The 21,516-nt window shown below is 39.0% G+C and overlaps 1 protein-coding gene across 1 annotated transcript in view; it reads left to right on the forward strand.

Annotated features, from left to right (window-relative positions):
* The first annotated feature begins 11,953 nt into the window (after nucleotides 1-11,953).
* The window catches only part of LOC119798705 (endophilin-A1-like), a 55,206-nt gene continuing 45,643 nt past the window's right edge, over nucleotides 11,954-21,516 (forward strand). The window contains exon 1 of the mRNA XM_038308271.1: nucleotides 11,954-12,210. Within this exon, the coding sequence (XP_038164199.1) occupies nucleotides 12,166-12,210 (45 nt within the window). The 5' untranslated portion in view covers nucleotides 11,954-12,165. The remainder of the gene's footprint in view (nucleotides 12,211-21,516) is intronic.

Below are 21,516 nucleotides of genomic sequence, written 5' to 3' on the forward strand. Positions count from 1 at the left end.
TGAATACACTGGATAAGGTGGTGATATGTCACAAATGTGAAATACTTAAGAAATTTGGTCTGGAAGAGGAAGCTTGAAGGAAACAGAAGCTTCCACCAACTCCTATGGTTATGAAATCTGGACCATGACCAAAAGAACAAGATCTCAGTTCACTTCAATTCAGTTTATTTCTATAGTGCCAAATAACAACACGGCATCTCAATGCACTTTACAGTTCACCAGATCCTTAATCTCATTTTTCTAAGTTCGCCAGTGCCGCTCCAGCATTACACCTGGAAGGTTCTTCAGTTTCTAATTGTTCGCAGTGATTCATGTCAACTCCTCTCTCTTTGTTACGTCGATACATTAAACTGTGGTGCAACTGACCCTGGAGGTTATCAGGAGGAGGAATGGTGATGATTAAGAAACCTTTAAATATGTACAGACTTTCATTTTGAAGTTAAACTTGTAGGGAAGTCATATTTAAATGTCAAATCATTCTGGGTTAAACATGTATATAAATGTACTCTTTATCAGCCCATATCGTCTCAAAATTTAGAAAAATATTCTATAAAAAAAAAAAATCTTGTCTTAAAATCCCTGGTGGGGGGTTCGTTATCTTATGCAGGCCAGTTAGTTATACGTCAGCTTGAACACCTAAATTCAGCCAATCATATATCAAGGGTCATCTGTCAATCAAATTGTTTCAGTCATAGCATCTTGATTCATATGTCGCAGCTAATATACGCAACGGTTGAAATGGGTAATAAGAATCCTTTCCTTTCCCATTGAGTTCCGTCCCAGTGTTCACGGGGATGGACGTCTGTGTCTTCAGCAGGCGTAGAGCTAACAGAACTGGCAGCGTTGCGAGGCAAGGGCTCAAACATGTACGGCTGGAAGCCTTCTACACCAAACCAAGCTTCTGCCGCCCTGGCGTCCTCTTCCACAACATCTTCGTCCCCGCTTTCCTCCTCTAAATAAAAAATATATGAAGGAGGAGACTCATCCACGACCTCCGACACTAAACTCTCCTCCTCTTGCATGTTTCCTCTGTCCATAGCGTTCCTTGACAGTGTCGTTTCTAAGTGTTTCTTGGTCCCAATGTCATTTCCCATTGGGAACCTACTAGTACCAAGTTGCTAACTGGTTAGCAAAATGCTTGTGCCATAACAATCCCGCTCCCTTGATAATGGACCAATAACATTCACTTTATTCACTGGTGTAAAGTCGTGCACCACTCGGGAGAATTCAGAAATGCAACGTTTGGAACAGCCGTTTCCCTACGACTTTGACAGAAGTGTTTTGTTGTTTTTTGACAGAACAACATAGATCACACTGCAGTTTCAGATCTAGTTAAAATCTATTCCCAGCTAAAGTTTCATATGAAGTAAAATTAAATGTCCGAAAAAGATAATCGGCTTCAGTTCTGCCTGTTTCCCATCACTTTAACACATGCTTCCCCTACAGAGGTGTCAAACTAGGCCTAAGGGGGCCGCACAGTTTCACATCAAGGTTCTTTTTATAAATGCGACCCTTTCAGAGGAAGTGGGCGCACGCAGGCTTTATTTACGAGACCTCTGATCTGCTGTAGAGCGCATCAATCCATTTTCCTCACTAATCTTTGCAGTGAAATGAGATCCAAGGCCAACAAAGAAACAAAAACCCTCATTTATAGTTAGTTACATCATGATCCAGGAAGTTTTGATGAATCCTTTTGATGATGAAACACATTTCTCGTTACACTTATTTCCACATACTGTAGTAGCCATTCAAAACGGCCCTTCCTAGTCAAACACCAGCCAAGTGTCAGCCCACTTCCCTGCAACTCCCAGTTAAAATCCCCTCCATGAACCTAACATATCTTTTTCCTCTGACTCCACCCTTACACTGAATTACAGGGTCTGACCAGGAGATAGCGCTTCTCTTTAGATCTTAATGTCCACAAATCATAACAGAATATTTTAGTACAAATATTGATGTTTAAAAAGGAATTGTAGAGGACCAGCTAAGGAAAGGCCCACCAAGGAAAGTGGGGAAATTTTGAATGGCTACTACTGTACCATTAATAACACTATTGTCTCCTTTTATTTTAAGCTTCTGTTCAGTTTTTAACAGATGAATCCATATGAAGCTGGAGTACCCAGAGAGATACCCATGCATGCTAAGGGAGAACATGAAATTCCACGCAGAAATACCCAAAACCAGGAATCAAACAGAACCGTCTTGCTGCAAGGCAGCCGTGCTACCCACTGCTCCACCATGCAGCCTGTTATAACTTGTTTTATGACATTGTTTCTGCCTGTCCTGATAATACTCCTCGTCCTGCTACGCTAACGGCTAAGCTACATGTCATCTAAAGTGGCGAGAATTTCTTTAAAAGTCTCTGGTGTTTATTTCCAATCGTTTGTTCTCTTTCAGGTTATTCGTCTTGCGGATCTCGGCAGGAAGAACCAGACTTTCAGAGCAATGCAAGAAGAGAAGAGAAACCTTCAGTTTAACTTTCCAATCCGAACAAGAAGCAAAACTGCACCTAAAGTATTATTATTATATTTTTTATTATTATTATGAACCCAAGTTGCCTCCTGAGGCCTAATTGAGCATCCTCAGTTCACCTCTAATGTAGCACTGTATCCTTGAACGGCTCAGATCATATTTGGACTGTTATATGAAGAAGTTTGATGTTTTCTCTCTTTATCTCTAATACCAGCAGATGTTTCCAGATGTTTACCAACTTTAGTTTAGATTCAACTTATTCTTCTTTATATGAATGGATCTTTGCAGAAGCAGCTTTTTGAATCACTGTGATCAGCTTCAAGTCTCTTTGTTCTAGTTGGACATGTTTACATATTTCATTGATTTTTGCACAGACGCTCTTAAATAAAGCAAAGCATTATTGGTAGGATTCCTTTAAAATTTCACTAATTTGCATTTACGCTTTTTGTTTTTTGGATTGTGGAAGTAAGTTAACTTTATTTGAAGGACTTGGCAGAATTAATCTAAATATTAGGAAAGGTTTATAAAACCTTTCCTAATATTAACACGTTATTGATTTTATTTATTTTTTATTTCTTTATTATTTTCTTTTTTTCTGCCATGTAACCAAAGCCTGATGCTCAGCCTGTGTAACAACTGTTTATCAGTCGGCAGCTGCTGTGTCAGAGGATCCACAAATGTTGATCTATCTCCCTGTAATTGAGGCTGTGGTCAGAAACGCCCTAAAGAACGTTAAACAAAATGTAATGTCGGCACGCCTTCAATGTTCCTTTATATTGCTGTCTTTCTGTTACCCTAGAACTGCTGCACTTTTATTGTTTTAAAGTTTTTCTGCTGAAAGTTGACTGCAAATATTTCTAAGATAAAACAGAAAATTCTTAAACATTATTTTTTATTAAATTGTTTTTGCAGCAGATTAAGTTTCGATAAAAAAAAAGGTTGAAATCCAATGCATTCTGAGCTTTTTTATTCGCCTGATGCAGGTTTCTCACAGCGGCGATCCTTTCTGATGTTTTAGCTCCATAGCAGCAATAATTATCACCAAAAATATTCCAGTGAAGGTTGTTCTCTTGTGTGGATGGATTCCCCCAGGGAGCAGTGGGATGCCTGAGAGCAGCAGCAGCCACAAAGTATTCTGGGGCCGAATGTTATCCTCAGTAACCCAGAGAAGCATGCAGGGAGTGCGAATTATATAGCACCACTCCAACAGATGAATCCCAAACCGCTCCCTAACCTCAACTATGAAGTGTCACTCACAGTGAAGTCACACTCAGCTGTGGAAGGCGCCTGAGTTGTACTTGAGGGGTTTAAATAAGAATAGGACGGGCTCTTCCCTGCAGGAAAGGGAAAACAGTTGTTCCTACAGCAACACAGTGATGCCACATGGCACAGGTTAACATATTATGAAACATTTGCTTTTTTCTTTAAAAAAAATTATCCATTCATTACTATTCTAATTTATGGATCATATTTTTATTTTATTTTTTCCTTGTTATTTTCTGTCAACGTTATGAAGATGTAGCAAACCAGTGGAGCTTCCATTTGAATGTAGGTGTTTCCTCCTCTCCTAGTTCACCGTTACACCCACAGTAAAATCCCTGTAAGCCTGCACTGATGCAAACTCGCTATGTAAGATCTGAATGGTCCGCTCACCCTATGGCCATACCCACTACGGGGTTTGGTTTGTCATTTAATGTGGCGGACCCTCTGCAGGACGGCGTCCAGTTTGGGATTCAGTCGTCCTGTGGATTAATCTGTTTTAGATCCACTGGGACCTCAGCTGACCTCAGTCTGGTGGAGATGTAGACGTGAATATAAATATACCCTGCAGTGACCGCTGTTGCCTATTGGCGATGTGCAGACATGGTGCAGCCATCTTGGGGCGGTCGCTGCTCTACTTGATGTAATGAAGAATCAGCAGATTAAATAAATTTTAACTCCCTGAATACCAGATATTTCAGATATTTTTGCTTCTATATTATAAATACGGCTATTATAACATAGTTCAGTTCATTTCAATTGAAGATGGCCAATACTGATAACTTTGGTATCAATCTGATACTAAGAAACTTCAAGGCCCACATCAGACCGGGAATCAAACAGAACCGTCTTGCTCACCGATGATCGGTGATACTGATACTAATATTTTTCTATATTTAAGCTGGATATATCATGAAAGTCCACCTTTTGGTGCTTTTGTGATTTTTTACTTTATTAGAATTAATACAATAGAATAGCAACAACACAACGATTCAAAAATAAAAAACCTTTAGACAATAAAGCAAAAATCTCACACCTTATACATAGCTGTATTTAATTTTTTGCAGATTTAAATAAAGTAAAAAAAAAAGAATAAAATAAACATTTTGCATTGCTATCATTAACTGGCTTTCAGTCGGTGGATATGAGTAAAGTGATGTTCTCACAAAATACAATCACATGTCTATTAGTCATAAAGTTATGCCCTGACCTCAATAGTCATCGATTACAACACTAATATGCAGGAGGAGCAGGAATTGTTACGTCTATGGGAGTAGGTTGACCAATCCAAGATGGCGGCCATATTTTATAAAGTGATCTCTATTTATTCACTGGATAGCTGATGGAGGGAAGCCACTGGCCGCCATATTGGTACTCCCTAGTTAGACGTAATGTCGCAATGTAAACAATATGTGCTTTTCAGGGAGGTTTAAGACTTTTAAAATAAAGATAAATTCCTCACTTTGACACACTCGCTGTTCAATATCATTAGTAGATTACTTTAATGTATGATTTTAAGAAAAGGAATAGGCACATCATATTGCATGTTCAGTATGAAGTCTATAAATCATGTAATATAATATATTATAAAATTCCATCACAACAAAGTTAATGTGTTAATGGAGCATAATAATATAAATGTATTGATGACATTATTACATATTGCATATAAATTCAGTATTTCACATTAAGAATTACAAGTACATGTCTGTTAATGCTATAGTAATTTTCTATTTGTAGGTTGTGCATGCATGATGCCATATACTTCTATGCAGTGTCTGTGCATTAGCTTTAAAAAATGCTTGAGTTGCTTTTTTTTCTTCATCAATAGAACATGCAATATATTTCTATATCTTGTTTTTGCAGCCAAATACTAGACATATGGGCATTTTTATGTCCCGGCTCCATGGGAGTGGGGAGTACCAATATGGCGGCAGGTGGCTTCAATTTTTTCAGGCCATAAATAAAGAGAGATCAGTGATTTTGTAATATTATACTCCATAACAGAACCTGCAGAAATCTATCCATCTTGCCTGCTTGCATGGCTCCCTCTAGTGATGGGGATATCAATTAAATTCCAAAATACTTCATTAATCTCAAAGTAAAAATACATGTTGCAGGAAATCAGAGGTTGTTTTTCTTTTAGCAGGTGCTGTTGGTGTTAATAGCTGTAGGGCGGAAGGATCTTCCAGAGGGGTTGGTCTGGAACCTGGTCTGGAGAGTTTTTAGACCCTGTTGTTGTTTAACAATCTTCTGAGGGAGGGTGCTCACTGCTCTCCATGATGTTCTTTAGTTTATGAAGAATTCTTCTTTGTGAAAAAGTCTTCAGAGTTCCTAGAACAGAGCTGACCTTCTTTATCAGCTTGTTGAGCTTCTTTAAGTGATTAGCTCTAATACTGTTACCCCTGCAGAGGATGGAAGAAGAGATCACGCTCTCCTTACCAGACTTATAGAAGAGATGTAGCATCTTGCTTTAAACACTTTAGGGCCTAAACTTCCTTAGAAATTACAATCTGCTCTGTCCTTTCTTGTAGACGGCTTCACAATTGTGTCTCCAGTCGTGTTTTTTGTCCAGGTGGTATTTAACCAAGGTTTTAAATCTCCTCCACCACCTCCACTTCTTCTCCCTTGATATTAATAGGTTTCAACTTGTTCTCGTATTTTCTGAAACCTACAACCATCACTTGTTTTGTTGACATTCAGGATCAGATGATTGTTTCCCCACCATGCAACAAAGCAGTTCACCAGCTCTCTGTACTCAGCTTATTGTCCATCTCTGATGCACCCAGTGACTGCAGAGACAGAGTATTGCAGATGACAGAACTGAAAGAAAAAAATACAGAAATGTAAAATATTGTACTGATTTATTAAAAAATAAAGAAAACATTAAATATCATGATAATCCTTGAGATGGTTCTACCCCCTGTGGCAAAGCAAAGCAATTTCTGCATCACTCAAGGTTCCTAAGAACCCAGAGGTCTTCATGATCCTTCAATGAAAGAAGCTTGTGATGAACAGAACTTTTCATAGACCGTCGATGAGAAAAGATCCCTAAAATCCCTGTGGCTGAGTTTCAGAGATGCAGCAGGGAGATGGGAGAAAGTTCCATAAAGAGTTTCCCAAAAACGTCCCTTCGACTTCAGGATCACGAGTTTCCTAAAAATACCCATGGAGCATGACTGAGAGATAGGACGATCTGTTCTGATGAGACCAAGACTGAACCTTTTTTTGGAGCTAAATCTAAGCAGTATGTGAGGAGAAACCCAGCCAACACTCATCATCTGCCCAATACAATCACAGTAGTGAAACATGGTGGCGGCAGCATCATGCAATGGGGATTTTTGAGCTGATAGGACAGGGTAGCTGGTTGCAGCTGAAGGAAAGAGTAAAAAAACCTCTGGTGGAAAACCTGTTCCAGATGTTCAGGACCTTAGATTTGGCCAAAGGTTCACCTTCCAACCAGACGGCGCCAAGCACACAGCTCACATAACAAAGGAGTGGCTAATAAAACAACTCTGAGTCCCGTCCTGACCAGGCCAGCCAGAACCCTGACCTAAACCCAGCTGAGCACCTCTGGAAGACCTGAAAACAGCTGCTAACCAACGTTCACCATCCAACCTGACAGAACTGGAGACAGTCTGGAAGAATAGCAGAGGATTCCTAAATCCAGGTTTGGAAAACTTGTTGCATCATTCCTATGAAGACTTGTTGCTATTCTAGTGCAAATGGGAGGATCTTCTCAATACTGAGAGAAGAGTCTGAATACTAATAACCACGTGGTATTTAGTTCTTCTTTAATAAATTTGCAAAACTTCTACATTATTTTTTTCTTTCTGTCGAGATGGGATGCTGAGTGTACATTAATGATAAGATCAGCTTTTGATTTTAGCAATTGGCCGCAATGAAACAGAGTGAAAAATGTAAAGGGGAGTCTGAATATTTTCTGTACATAAACAATATAAGTCAGGCTGAACTGTGTTAAATGCACCGTAGAAATCAAAGAATGTGATCCTCACAGTGCTGTCTGTCTAAATGACAGTGGGTTTGTCGAAGCAGGTGAATGATGACATCATCAACTCCAACGCCACGGCATTAGCTGCTTGTTTGCTGCCTGAGACGAACCAACAGAAGTCTCTCTAGGATCTTCATCAGTGGCGGCTGGTGAAAAATATTTTTGGTGGGGCTGATATAGCCTAGTGTATGTCTCCAACTAGTCCAGAATAAGAATTCAAATAAACAATTGGACAATAAATACAATTTAACAGAAATTATTTAATTTACTATATAATAACAGTAACAGTGATGATTTTGGTCACATTAACCATGACATAAAATTTTCCTACCCTACAACAGGGATGTTCTTCTGGCAAACGGGTAGATAAATAAGGATCTCACCGAGCTGCACCTCGTTCGTTACGTTCGCCATCGTCCCTCTAATTGTCTGCACCTGTGCATTGGGTGCAGAAGCCTGTTAAAGCGCAGTATTTTCAGAGCCCCAAGACCATAAAATTCTGAGACGCTGATTGGCCATTAAATTATTAAATTCACCTAGCAATAGTACATGATTGGCAGATTCTCTGCACATGTGGGGCAGTCTGATCACAGCCCCAAGACAGAGACGGTAGGAGTCTGTCTGTGGAAATCCACAAATGAATGACAGTAGATAGGGAAATGTAGTTTATATAATTTGTTTTGCTTATAGGTACACACTCTAGAGAGTAAAACTGACATTTATGAGTTAAATTGTAAAAATATATTTTACGTTTATCTCTTCTTATCAGGGAGGGCGGTGCCCCAGCGCCCCCTATGGGCCGGCCGCCACTGATCTTCATGATGTGGGATGTCAGAGCAGCAGAGTTCTTTGGTACCAGAACAAGGCAGGAGGTCTTCCACATCACCGGATCTGTTATTTGGGTCAGCCTAATGTTGAGGAGGTTTTTGCTGCAGATAAAGAAGCAGCAGACTCCATTGCAGAAATGGAAGATGGAACATTTGAGGTGTGAAGTTTGGAGTCAAAGGAGGAGAGGATGCCCATTTACTGCGGACAAGAGAGCAGGATGCTGAGCTTGTTCCTGAACTATATCTGACGAATGTATTCAGTTCCATAAGATCATCTTTCTGCCTTCTGTGATCTTCTTCATCCCTGACCACACATCTCTGATATTGCTGGATTTTGCTTTCCAGTCTCTTCCTCTATGTCTCCTTACTTCTCTTATATTGGCTTTAAGTTGCTTCTGTATACATCTAATTAATTCCCTGTCTTCCTTCCTAAAAGATCCTTGTTTCTTGTTAAGCAGCTGTAGCCTCAAAACAAACTTACAGGGCTTTTTCAGCTTCCTATGACCATCTTTTTACAGTTCTTTTTAATGCAGATTGTCTTTTAAAAAGTGGATTATACTCTGAGAAGAAAAAAACACGATTATGATCTGATTTCCCAAGAAAAAGTTTTACTTTACATTTTTAAATAATGTTTCACTTGATTAAAACCAGTGCTTAGCAATGTCTTGCATAAAATCCGGCATAGATCATAACTAAATTGAAATAAAATTAGGAGTTAATTGCAAGTTCTGCAGAGATTTTTCGAAATTTCTCCTGATATAGCTGTAAAAATAATCAAAATTTACATTTGTAAATAGACTAAATGACAATAAACATTTAATAATTTCTTCTGAAAGAATGCTGTCAATTCTGTCTAAATAAATATCCTAAAATAATTATAATTTGAACAAATCAAAGCAGCAAATCATATATAAATTCCTTCCTCCTTACTGCTGAGTCCATTGCAGACAGGGCTTTATACAAACAATAAATAATGATGTCCATGACTTTTTTCCCTTTAATATTTAACCACATTTTATATAATTGTATTTGTATTGCATGTTGAATAAAAAAAAATGAAGTTTTGATCTCTAACCTAATTGGTTTGTGGTTTGTTTTCTTTATCTTAATATGCTTAACACTAAGAATCGTGCCCACACTTTCACTGATGTAAAATCTGTTGTGATATTGGAATGCACCACAAGAGGGCAGCAAAGACCCACAGTCTGCTTTCAGGTCGGATTCTTCTTGAGAAAAATAAATTCAGATTCTGCTCCCTAAAAGGCTTTTTTTTTGCATTGACAAAAACGGAAAACGCAACGCAATAGAATATTTTTTTAAAACACAGAAAGTATAAAATGGTTGCATGATTGTAATTAGTGTTAGAAATTGTTCTGTCAGTGCGAGTTTGACTGTTATCTTGTAAACAATCTTTATTTATTCTTATAGACTCTCTAATTTCCCGGGGGTAAGTAAATGCGCCACGAGACCTCCTGTTGAGCTATCCATGGTGCTGAAACACCGAACCCCACTAACCTCAGCTCTTATTCTTCTTCTCTCCGTCTTTTAACCCTTTTAACCCAGTTTAAAGACGACACCTTTGATCATTAAAATGACGCCACGATTTCAAACTTCTAAAAGCCGCTAATCTAAGGAAACATCTCGTGCTCTGCAGGGCGGCGCGTGGATGCTGGAGGGCGGCGTGTTCACGTGACAGAAAAAACGGTACAGCTTGCTCTCTGCCAAAGATCGTCTATTTATGCACGATGGACCCTTCAGAGGATAAGGGAGGAGAAATTTCAAGTTGTTAAAAAAAAAAAGATGACTTCATGATTTAGATTTGGTTTATAAAGAAAACCCCAAAACTCTTTAATTTAAGCAACCAAGTAGCATTAAAAACAGTTTTAAAATGAACTTTTAAAATGAATCGGAGACCTCAATGACAATTCTATAGTTTGTCCACCTTCATAAATAAAACAAACTGATCAGAGATGGAGCAAAACTATAAAAAACATTTATACTAATGATTGTTTTCAATCCATCCATTCATCCGTTTTCTAGGGGTCATGAGGGGTGCTGGTTCCTATCTCCAGCTGTCTACGGGCGAGAGGCGGGGTCCACCCTGGACAGGTCGCCAGTCCATCGCAGGGCAACACAGAGACAAACATGACAAACAACCAATCACACACTCACACCTAAGGAGAATTTAGAGAAGCCAATCAACCTAACAGCCATGTTTTTGGACTGTGGGAGGAAGCCAGAGTACCCAGAGAGAACCCACGCATGCTCAGGGAGAACATGCAAACTCCATGCAGAAAGACCTCGGGTTGGGAATCAAACCCAGAACCTTCTTGCAACATTAAGGTTTTTCTTTTCTATCTTTATCAGTACACCACTGTGTGGGCCAGAGTTTCTACACAATAGGACTCGAGCTTTAAAAATATGACCTTATATTAATTACTAGTGGACGATACTGTTTTGCTTTCTTATACAGCTGGATCTGGTGCTTGCAGAACAGAAATTTTGTTCAGCTCAGAGCTTTAAGAGGAATATTTTTGAGCAAACTGTAACTGGTTCAATCTACACATAACCACTGTTATCTGCTGAACACACGTGAATGCTAAACTTTATTACTGAATCCAAAACTGGATGATAAAATATAAAAATGTTTGAAAAGTTGACCAACTAATACACACAAATGGTTTCTGGGACTATTTGATAGAGCCTGTTTTAAAGGCTTGTTAATAAAAGCTGTTCTTTCACCAGATGCGAGATAGAGGGGTATCTTCAGCCTAAATGTGATTAGATCCTGAGCTCCACCGTAAAATATAATGTAAATCCCTTTGTTGACCCATAATGGCGAAATTGGCTCTCTGTATTTTAACCCTCCCCCTTAGGGAGCAGTGGGCTGCCATTGTAATCTGAATATACTTTAAATAACGTTAAGCAATTTATTGCCCTAAAATGATGATGAGACAAACTGTAATCAACACATCATGCCTGAACTTTAAACCTACAAAAATCTGTCTGATTCTATTATAATCAAATAAAAAATGTTTAAGTAAGAGATATTAAACAAATGATTCAAGAGATTTAACAGGTTTATAGAATTTGCTATAAAAGATTCATTTAGTAAGAAAAACAGTATTATTGGAAAACTGAAACAATTCTGAAAGGAGGCATGGATTTAAGGAAACATTCTTTCATGGTTATTTTTTTTTTGTCTTAAAATTTACATCCCAAAGAAGTCATAACAAGCATTAGAATGAATACATATATAATTTAAATCCAGGTCTGATCTAATCAGAGTTGACTGATTAGATCTAAATGATGCCAAAGATTGCCACAGGTTTCCAGGTCGGGTGGCTCATCTGTTCATTAGACGATCTCCGTCAGCCTGAAAATAGATCCAGCTGGGTTTGGTCTAACCATCATCATCCTCGTTGGCTCCTCTTTCCTCCAGTTTTCTCGGATAAAACGGACCGAATTCGCGGCTCTTTAAGGATTTATCGATCATTTCTCCTTTAAACGTGATTTAAATTCTCCAATTAGCGGAAAAAAATTCTCTCAGATCCAGTTTCTGCTCTTTATTCCTGCCTGTGAACCCGAACAGAGATGTCCGTCGCGGGGTTGAAAAAGCAATTCCATAAAGCCACCCAGGTAAGAGAAATACCCCCAATTTATTTTTATATTTTATTTATTTTAAATGCTTTGGATTATTCTCCTACAATAATTGTTTTAATTTTAATAGAAGTGAGCATCTTTACTTAAATCAGTCCTCTTTGCCTTATTAACATTAAAATCAAATCCTCCCCAAATATTGTTTTTAATATCTTTTATTTTAACCTTTTAAAGCTCTAATGTGTTATTTTCTAAACCTTTCTCTTGACATGTGTGTTTATAAATATTTATTTGGTCTTTTTGTTTTTGTTTTTCATTCCAATGAAATTATTGAATGCATAGTTTTTTTTTTGACATTTTAATTGTTCTCGCGATATCTGATTTTTTTCCCTTTTTTTCCCTGTTAAAATGAGGGTGAACCCCTTCTGTAACATTATGTAACAGTTTCTGTGCTGGAAGTCTACAGAGCTGATTGGCTGTTGCTTCAAGCAACAGGGAATTCCCTCCATCCTCCTCCACATTCTTCCATCGTCATCCCTCCATCTTCCCTTTCACGTTTTACACACATCTTTTCCTTTATTACTTTATTTATCTGCTGTTCTGAAGCTTTTCTTTTAATCCTGTCTATCTTTAAAACTCCAATATACTGTATTTCCTATTCATTTGGCTTTTGCATCCCTTCATCGCACATATTTTCCTCTTTTTTTCCCCTTCTAATTTAACTTAAACCCATACACCCTTCCTTCCATCATTCCTAGATTTTTAATTTTTTATTTATTTGTATTAAACATTTAGCTACATGTAGTTTAGCAAATGTTTCTAACAGTGTTGCACCGATGCCATTTTTTGGCCCCGATACCTGGCTGTGCAGTATCGTCCGGTATCGGTGCAACACTAGTTTCTAAGGAAGGGGCCTAATCAGCCAATCAGATGAGGATTTTATCAAATATCTGATCACATCAAGTCAAATGGAGCAGATTGTTTTATATGTTCATTTTTTCCTTTTCCGCTGGTCACAGTTACTTCCTTTAATGTAGCTGAAACCATTTGTCTTGTGGCATTTGGATCAAATCAGTCTGAGGAAGGAAAATATCAGATCCTTTAGCAAAGATAACATTGGTCACCAGATAAAAGCCAGCATTGTTGTCAGATAAGTCATTTTCAGAGGGTTGTTAGCAGGAGAAGGATTGGTTTCTATGGCAGTTGTTTATTTACTTTTCTGTTAAGGTGTTATTTTCAGATGTGGCTCATGTTTTAGCGATGGTCTGTTCTTCTTTTGTCCTCCACCTGTTAGATTTCAGCTTTTAAACAGATGGAGAGGTCAGATGTTACCTGAAAAGTAGGGAAAGATTTGCCAAAGTCCTAATAAAATGAATGAAAGCCTCTATAACTGTCAGGCTGTTTTCATTTTCTGTCATCATCGCCTTCGTGTTCCTGTTGAGCATCATTAGATCCAAAGTGGATTCATTCCAGTTGTTATCGTCATCCTCTTATTTAACAATCCTGTCTCTCCTGTGAGGTTCTTATTTTGTGCCAACCTGCGTCCTTTTTCCCACTGTTATCTCCTATCCTGATCATCCTGTTTTCAGGCTGTTTGATGCTCCTCTTCTCCACATATTTCCATGTTTGTTTGCAGAATTTTAAAAAGCCTGATTCTTATTTGTATCAATCCACCGGCCTTTAATCATCTGGCCCTTTTCTGCCTGTTTTTTTCCCTTTCTTTATGAGGAAGACTTGTTATTATTCTAAACATGACCCTTTAAGATGAATCTTTCTCCGGATACGTGCCTCCACTGTCTTCTCTCTAAAGCCTCCATCCTTTCCATCTGTTCTCTAATGTTTCCTGTGTTAAAGCTCCTCATTCATTAATGCATCCTTCTGTATTTCCATCTTTCCCTTTTTTTTCCGTCTTCTTTCATTTTCCTTTTTTTGCCCTGAGCATCCTTTCATCGTCGTTTCATCTAAGATGCAGCTGTTTGTGTCGCGTCGATCAGGCATAAGCCAGATGTTTACTTTGTGTGTTCTGGGCTTGGAGCCGAGCGAGTCGACATAGGAACGGTTACCTCAGACCCGTTGGGCTGCTTGTTGGTTCTGTTTTGAATCGGATGTCGTTTCCACTCAGCCTCTCTGTCTCATCAGTCCTCCTGTTTCTTCCTCTTCGTGTCACTGCTGTTGTTTCTGGAAACCTGTCAGAGGAATGTCCTCCTTCTGACTCGGATGCTTACGCAGAAGTCGGCCTCCATAAACTCCAGCTTTCCTCATGAATATTCCAGTTATTGATCTGCGTGTGCACCACAGACCGGTCACTTTAAAGCTGTTGCTCTGACCTTCTGAGCTCTGCAAACATTTCATTGAGGAAGTCATGGCTAATGGCCTTTAGTTAGAAGCTGCTGGTGTTTGGAGTTTGATGCAAAGCTTCTTATAGGAAGAATGAATGTAAAATTATATATAAAGTAACAAAAATGGTACGGAAATAATTATTTCAGTCTAGGAGCAAACATTTCTGCAGAAGGGCTCATCAGCTCTAAATCAGCATCACAATTTGAACTGATCAGGTTAAAAGACAAAACATTCAGTCATTTATATTCGTCAAGGTAAAGAAAAAAGGAGCATCAGATGCGATTGCTTCAAATTCATTTGTTAAAACAAGCAGCATAAAGCTTTGCTGCAGTTTGCAGCTTCAGAGTCAGAAATGCTTTATTTCCAAGTGTTCGACGCGTCTAAATATTGTTTAGCAGTTCTACACATAGACAAGTAAACACGGTGTAGTGGAGGTTGTTCTTTTTCTGGGTGGATCATCTGAATAAGTGGTCCTCCAAATTGTCAATCTTTCTGGTGATATGTTTACGTAAGGCTGTCTTACGTGCTCGACCCATTTGAAAAAAAGTCATTAAAATTATAATTTTTTAAAGGTACACTATGCAACCGGTGTTGATTTTCCAGCGAGGCTCCCCCCAGAGGACGAAAGTAAAAGTGCACTGTCGTAAATATGCACAGCTGTTCTCCTGGTTTCTCCGTCAAGTCAGGCGCAGTTGTTTTGAGCTTAGCAGACAGGCGAACGCAATGAATGACTAATGCTGCGTTCACACCGCAGCTGGCGCGACAGAAGCAGCGAGTTTACATGCAAAGTCAATGGTTGACGCGCGTCAAGGCGCAGCAAAAGGTCCCGCAGCGCGTTTTGAGCAGCAGGCGCAGCGCGTCTGAGCAGCTGAAGCAGCGCGTCGGGCGCATTTAAGCATCTGACGCAGGGAGAGAGACACAGCGCTGATGATCACTCCTCTTAAACAGTTTATTGACGCCTGTATTAACTTAAAATGCAGAAATATGCCGGCAGAATATGCAGTTTGGATTATTTAGATGAAAAACACCTACCAGCTGCCGCGGTGAACCGCGAGGAGGCGACCCGGCCAGAGGCTGCTGTTGAAGGGATTCCTACTGTCGGCGCACCGCTGGTATGTGGGGGTCTGAGCGGCTCCGACAGAAAAAATATTGTAAGGCAGGATAATAATCTGAATGAACTGACGGCACTGATTACGTTTTCAGGTGTATTTTCTCACTTAAACACATATTAAAACTACTTTATTCCCACTGATCACAGCAAATATAGCTGCAAGGCAGAGAAAGGATAGTGAAGCTCCGCCCAACGCGCGTCAGACACACTTTTGCACCGCGCAGCCAGAGCAGCAAAGCTGCTTCAGCCGCGCGTCAGAACTAACTGGTACAAGCAGTAAAAATGAAGCAGCACACGCGATTTTGCTGCTTTTGCTGCGTGAACGTAGCATAACTGCACAAAGATCGCCACTGTGCTAGCAACGAGAATGCTTTTAACTGGGGGCATGTAGCAGTTTAGGAAAGAAGGGTACCTTGTTTGTTGTTTTTCTCTCCAATGTTTTTAAACATTGTTTTATTTTTTTTATTTTTTTTTTCTCTTGCATGTTCGAAATAAAAAATAAATAAAAATAATTAAACCCACGAGTTATTAGAAAAATTACATCTAATAACTCAGGATGCAAGAAAATTACACCGGTAAATTGTTTACCAATATAGACATGTACGACATCATTGGAAAGCTTAGATTCTCCACAATTCAACCACCAAGATCATTTTATGATCACAGTGAGCACCAAAACACAATTCACACAGATATAGCAGCATGTCAAAATGTAAACATGACAAAGCAGCCACTCAAACAAGCATGTTAAAAAATATATATTTATTATTTTCGAGGATAAAGAAACAACTTTGAGTCATGTTTGAACTGATGCAGCTTGGGCCGTGTTCTACTCACCCAATTTTAGAAACTAGAAGGTATTAGCTTTAAAATAATGAATCACACGTGTAATTTGGGGTTACAGTTACTAAGTTATTTTCTTTTTCATTTGGGTATGAAAAATGGCCGAGAATTTCCCAAAATGTGGATGTTAAGAGGTTAATTGGCATTAAAATTCATTAAAAGTGATTTTATTATGTGGCATTTAAAATGCTTTATTTAAAAAAAATAAGTTTATAAAAACAATTTGATATTTTTGCATGGAAGTGCTTCCGATTGATCGTAAAGCCGTATGTTTGGAAAAGAAACTTGAGGCGGAGTAAAGTGAAAAATGCAAGTTGGAACAAAAGTGGCTGCAGCCTGTCGACGGTAAAGATGATGAAGGATTTTTCTGTGTTTTCTGAGTCATTGGTACCTGTTGATGGCATTAAAATGATTTCTTATAGCATTAAATGAGTTACTCATTCCTGTATCAACCCTGAGATGCAGCCTGATAAAAAAAGGCCTGTAGCATCATAGATGGAGTTCTTGGGTTTTTATCATCTCTCTGAGCGCTTCTAGTGAGATCAACCATCTTAAATGGTTTCCACTTCAAAATAACATTTTTACTTTACAATCATGGGCTTTAAAAGCTTTTATATCAGTTCCAGACTGATGGGCAGCAATGATTGCTTCTCTAAGGTCAGCACTGATGCTTTCCCACCTTGACTTTATGTTAAAATACGGCTTTATGTTTTAGACATAAACAAAAAATATCCATCTGATGCAGGAGCTGCTTTATTAAATGTTATAAATAGTCTATATCAAAACAAATGTCATCTGTTAGAGATCTTTGTGCGGTGAGCTGAGACGGAGGCCTTCGCAGCATCAGTGAAAACTTTCAATGTTTCCTGATCGACATACAAGCCTGAGACGAAACGCCAACAAGGAGGAAAATAGAAAGAATCCACCACCTTCTCCGTCTGTTTTCTGTCATCTTGACAAATTCCTGCACAGCTTTGTTTGTTTGTCAGGCGGCATTGGGCCGATAAAGAGAGGAGATGATGTTTATTGATTCGTGGGGGCAAAAACTGGGTCACTGCAGCAGAGCAGGAAGTATAAAATAAAAATAAAAAGCGCAGCAGCAGCAGGCTGAGACTGACTCAGAGGACAGCGTGGATTGTCCTCCACTGCTTCCTCTGAAGGAGAACAACTTTTTTTCTTCCAGTGTTTCGTTCAATTATTCATACCTGTTGAACTTGTCTTACTTTGTTACCTTCACACCACAACCAGTGTCTCTTATTGGGATTTATTCCAGTTTTAAATATAAAAATCTAAAAAAGTTTTGAGATCCTTTTATGTAGAAAGTACCTGTGTTATAAATAAGAGCAAAATCCAACTCTCCAGTCCGTGTGGGATAGAAAGTATCACTGCAGATCAGGCTGATGATACCATCCACTCAGTGAAGCATGGTGGCGGCAGCATCATGCTGTGGGGATTTTTTAGAGGCAGGTTTATTAAAGATGGAGGGAGCTTTAAAAAAGCAACAGATTGGAGATTTAAGCCGAGGTTCACCTTCTGCCAGGACACTGACCGACAGCTGGGAGGAGGAACCAATGCTGGGGGCCGAGAGCCTCTTCTAAAGGGGGTACAACCATGATGGCTTTCTGTTTTGTAAAGGAAAGCTCTGTGTTTACATCTTTAAGCTGTCCTGAGAAGAGAACACTTCACAATGTATATGTACTAATAACCACACTGCAAAAAAAGTTAATCTCAATAAGTATTTTTTTCTTAAAATAAGTGCATTTTTTCTTGAATTAAGGAGGTAAGTGAGACACTTTGCCAATGGAACAAGAAAATGTGTTTTATGAGTAAAAATACTCATTCTATTGGCAAATCGTCTTATTTACCTACTCAAATTAAGGGTAAATACACATAATTTAAGACATTTTTTACTCATTTTAAGATTGCTTTTGCAGTGCATGAGACAGGACAACAGATTTTGACAGAAATTGTAATCTTACTCAGATCAGGGAATTTGCTTTGAATTACGGAAGGCAGCTGCTTACCAACCGGGCGCACATCTCTTTCAATTCGGCCCCTAATCCCAATTAAAAAAGCATTTTATACAACTGCAGTAGGCCACATCTTCACATCATTACATCATAAATGTTTGTAGATGAGGAGACATCCATAGCTCCAGCCTTTTAAAAATATTACAATATGTTCTTAGCTGAAGGACACCGCTCTCATTCCATTCCCAAATCTTTGCTACAGATATAATGAAGATGATAACTGTATATCTGGACAGAGGAACTGTTCTAATTCAATAAACTACTGGGGAAAACATTAGTTCTGACATGTAACAGGGATTAGTAGGGTTTAACACCTTTGTTTATAGATGTTAGAGATTGGCCTGTTTTTCAGTGTAGTCCTGTTTCTCTGAATGTGACTGACTGGATGTGCTCTCTTCATCCTCTGCCTGGCTGTGTGTTTAGTGGACTGGCCGCCTTTTACAGTTGTCTGCTTCTGTCTCCTTGAACCCCAGTCAGCCTCAGCAAATGGCCGCTCACACTGAGCCTGGTTCTGCTGGAGGTTTCTTCCTGTTAAAAGGGAGTTTTTCCTCTCCACTGTCACTACAAGCATGCTTAGTGTGAGAGTCAATGAGTCGATGCAATCAACTGGTTTTCCTTAGATAGAAAACTTTGAATCGATTTGACTGAATGATCTGGTTGAACTGTAAAGTGCCTTGAGATGATGTGTTGTGAATTGGCGCTATAGAAATAAACTGAATTGAATTGAACACATCATCAATGATAATAATCCCAACATTTTCTCCTGAAAAAGTGACATGTTTGCCGTCACCTTTAAACAAACGCTGGGATGAGTATGTCTGAAAACCCATCCATGTCTGTTCATGAGCAGGATATTAAAATAAAGGGAAAGTCTTTTCCCTCAACATCAGAGAACAACAGTCCCCCTGATGATGTAACATTAAGCAGGGATCAAAAGTCTCACTGGTGAGTCAAACCAGGGGTCTTCATCGTTTTCCAGACCAAGGACCCCCAAACTGATGGAGAGATGCAGCGGGGACACCCTAATTATATATATATATATATTAAGTGAACTAGTGTTCTATCAAGCTGCTCCTATAGTGAGTCTATTAGAGATAAAGTAATGTAAGGAAAGTAATTTCTCCCTGGGATTATGAAAGTATTTCTGATTCTGATTCCTGGTTGATGGGACAGGTGTTGTGAATGAAACGGTGCCCAGCTTGAAAAAGCTCCTGTGTGTCACTAAATGTGTGCATTGATGACTGAAAGACATCTTCTGCCTCCATTTATCTGTTTACTACAGTGTGTTGAATTCATGTTAATGTGGATTTAAAGACATTTCAATTAGTGGAAAAAAAAATGCAGACGGGAATACAAAAAAAAGCTTTTATGACCCCCATGCAGCACCTCCATGGAACCTCTAGGGGTCGCGGACCCCTGTTGAAGACCTCCGAGTTATACCATCATTCTCACTTTCATTTATAGAGATTTAAAAATGAGAATATTCTGAAAGGAATGTTAGAAATATGTTAATTATGCATAAAGTTTATGTGAATGCAGATTCTTCCTGTTAATTGATTGATTGATTGACTTTATTGATCTCACATTGGAGAAATTTACTTGTTACATAAACTCAAATAGTCGAAGAAGAAGAAGAAAGTGCCAAAGGAAGAAAAAGGTGAATTGAATATATACAGTATACACACTGAGTCCACATATGACAGATTTTTTTTTTTAAAAGTAGGATCACTATACAGGGTTATTGCACAGGGTGTTTACATGGGTATTTGTATAGATGGATATTTATATATATAATTAATGCACTGGGTGTCAAATATAGAGAAACAGGTTATTGCACAGAGTGTCGAATAGTAATTCCACGTTATACATTGCACAAGTTATTGCTGTTGTAGTGTCGCATTGTAGATGTTAATAGGTCAGTATTGGTAGCTCTTCCTATGACTCAGTACTCATGAACTCAGAAATATTGTTGACCTCTGACCTACTGCATGCAGCAGGTTTAGGAAACAGAACATCGTAAACAGCTTTGAAACAAGCTGAGTTACAACAGTTAATTTCCCTTTGAGATTAATAATTATTGAACTGAACTGAACTGAACTGGATGAAGGTTATATTCATGTAGAAGGGTGGCCCAGTCAAAGTCCAGAGACGCATCTGCTTCAAGGTTTAAAAATCTTTAATGTTTCCAGATGCTTCCCCCAGTTTAAGTTAAAGCTGTTTGGCAAAGATTGTTCAGATCTAAAACCTCTGGATGTTTTAAGACCTTTCTTTGAAATGTGGTACTATAGATCAATGCCTCGTTGAGGCGTCTGATTCAGATTTTTAGTTAGAAATGTTCAAATCATTGCCTTTCTTCACCCTTATTTCCATCTGGATATCAAAGGACGGAGTGATAATAAACATCTCTTATGATTTTACTAGTGTGGGACACTAAAGCCTTTATATTCCTGTCTGTGATAAAAATTATAATGTTTGGTTGTAGGAAATGAAAGTAAAATGGAACCAAAAGCTGAAACAAATTATATTTGAAAGAAAAACCATTTAACTTTGAATCCTGATGGAAGAACTTTTAACATTTGACTCATTTATTCCTCTGATCAGTGCATGAATCAGGGATCCGCTGCTTTTTGATTTCCCTCGGAGACGTTTGAATCGCACACTAAAAAAGAAAAAACAGCACGAGTCAGATGTTTGAAGTGAGGTGAGATGTCGACAGAGTGAGGGCGAGCGGGAGGGGGAGCGACACCCGAAATAGATCTGTGAATCCACAGCAGACGTTATCGGGAGGAGCGTGGGCGGCTGGTGGCACGAGATGTCACAGACTGGTGACTCTGGAAGCCCAGTTCTAGTCTCTCTCTTTGTCTGCGGCTCATTCGCCGGCTCCCTCTCTCTTTCTACTCATCCCTGCAGACGCCGGCCGCTGCGATCTGATTCGACGATGCTTCGCTGGTGTTTGTCCAAACGGTGGCCTGCAGCAAGCGAAGGGAGCAGCAGGGTGGATATTGAGTTTCAGGGGACCTG

This window comes from Cyprinodon tularosa, unplaced genomic scaffold (genome assembly GCF_016077235.1).
Source record: "Cyprinodon tularosa strain WSP-4 unplaced genomic scaffold, ASM1607723v1 ctg633, whole genome shotgun sequence".
Classification (NCBI taxonomy): domain Eukaryota; kingdom Metazoa; phylum Chordata; class Actinopteri; order Cyprinodontiformes; family Cyprinodontidae; genus Cyprinodon; species Cyprinodon tularosa.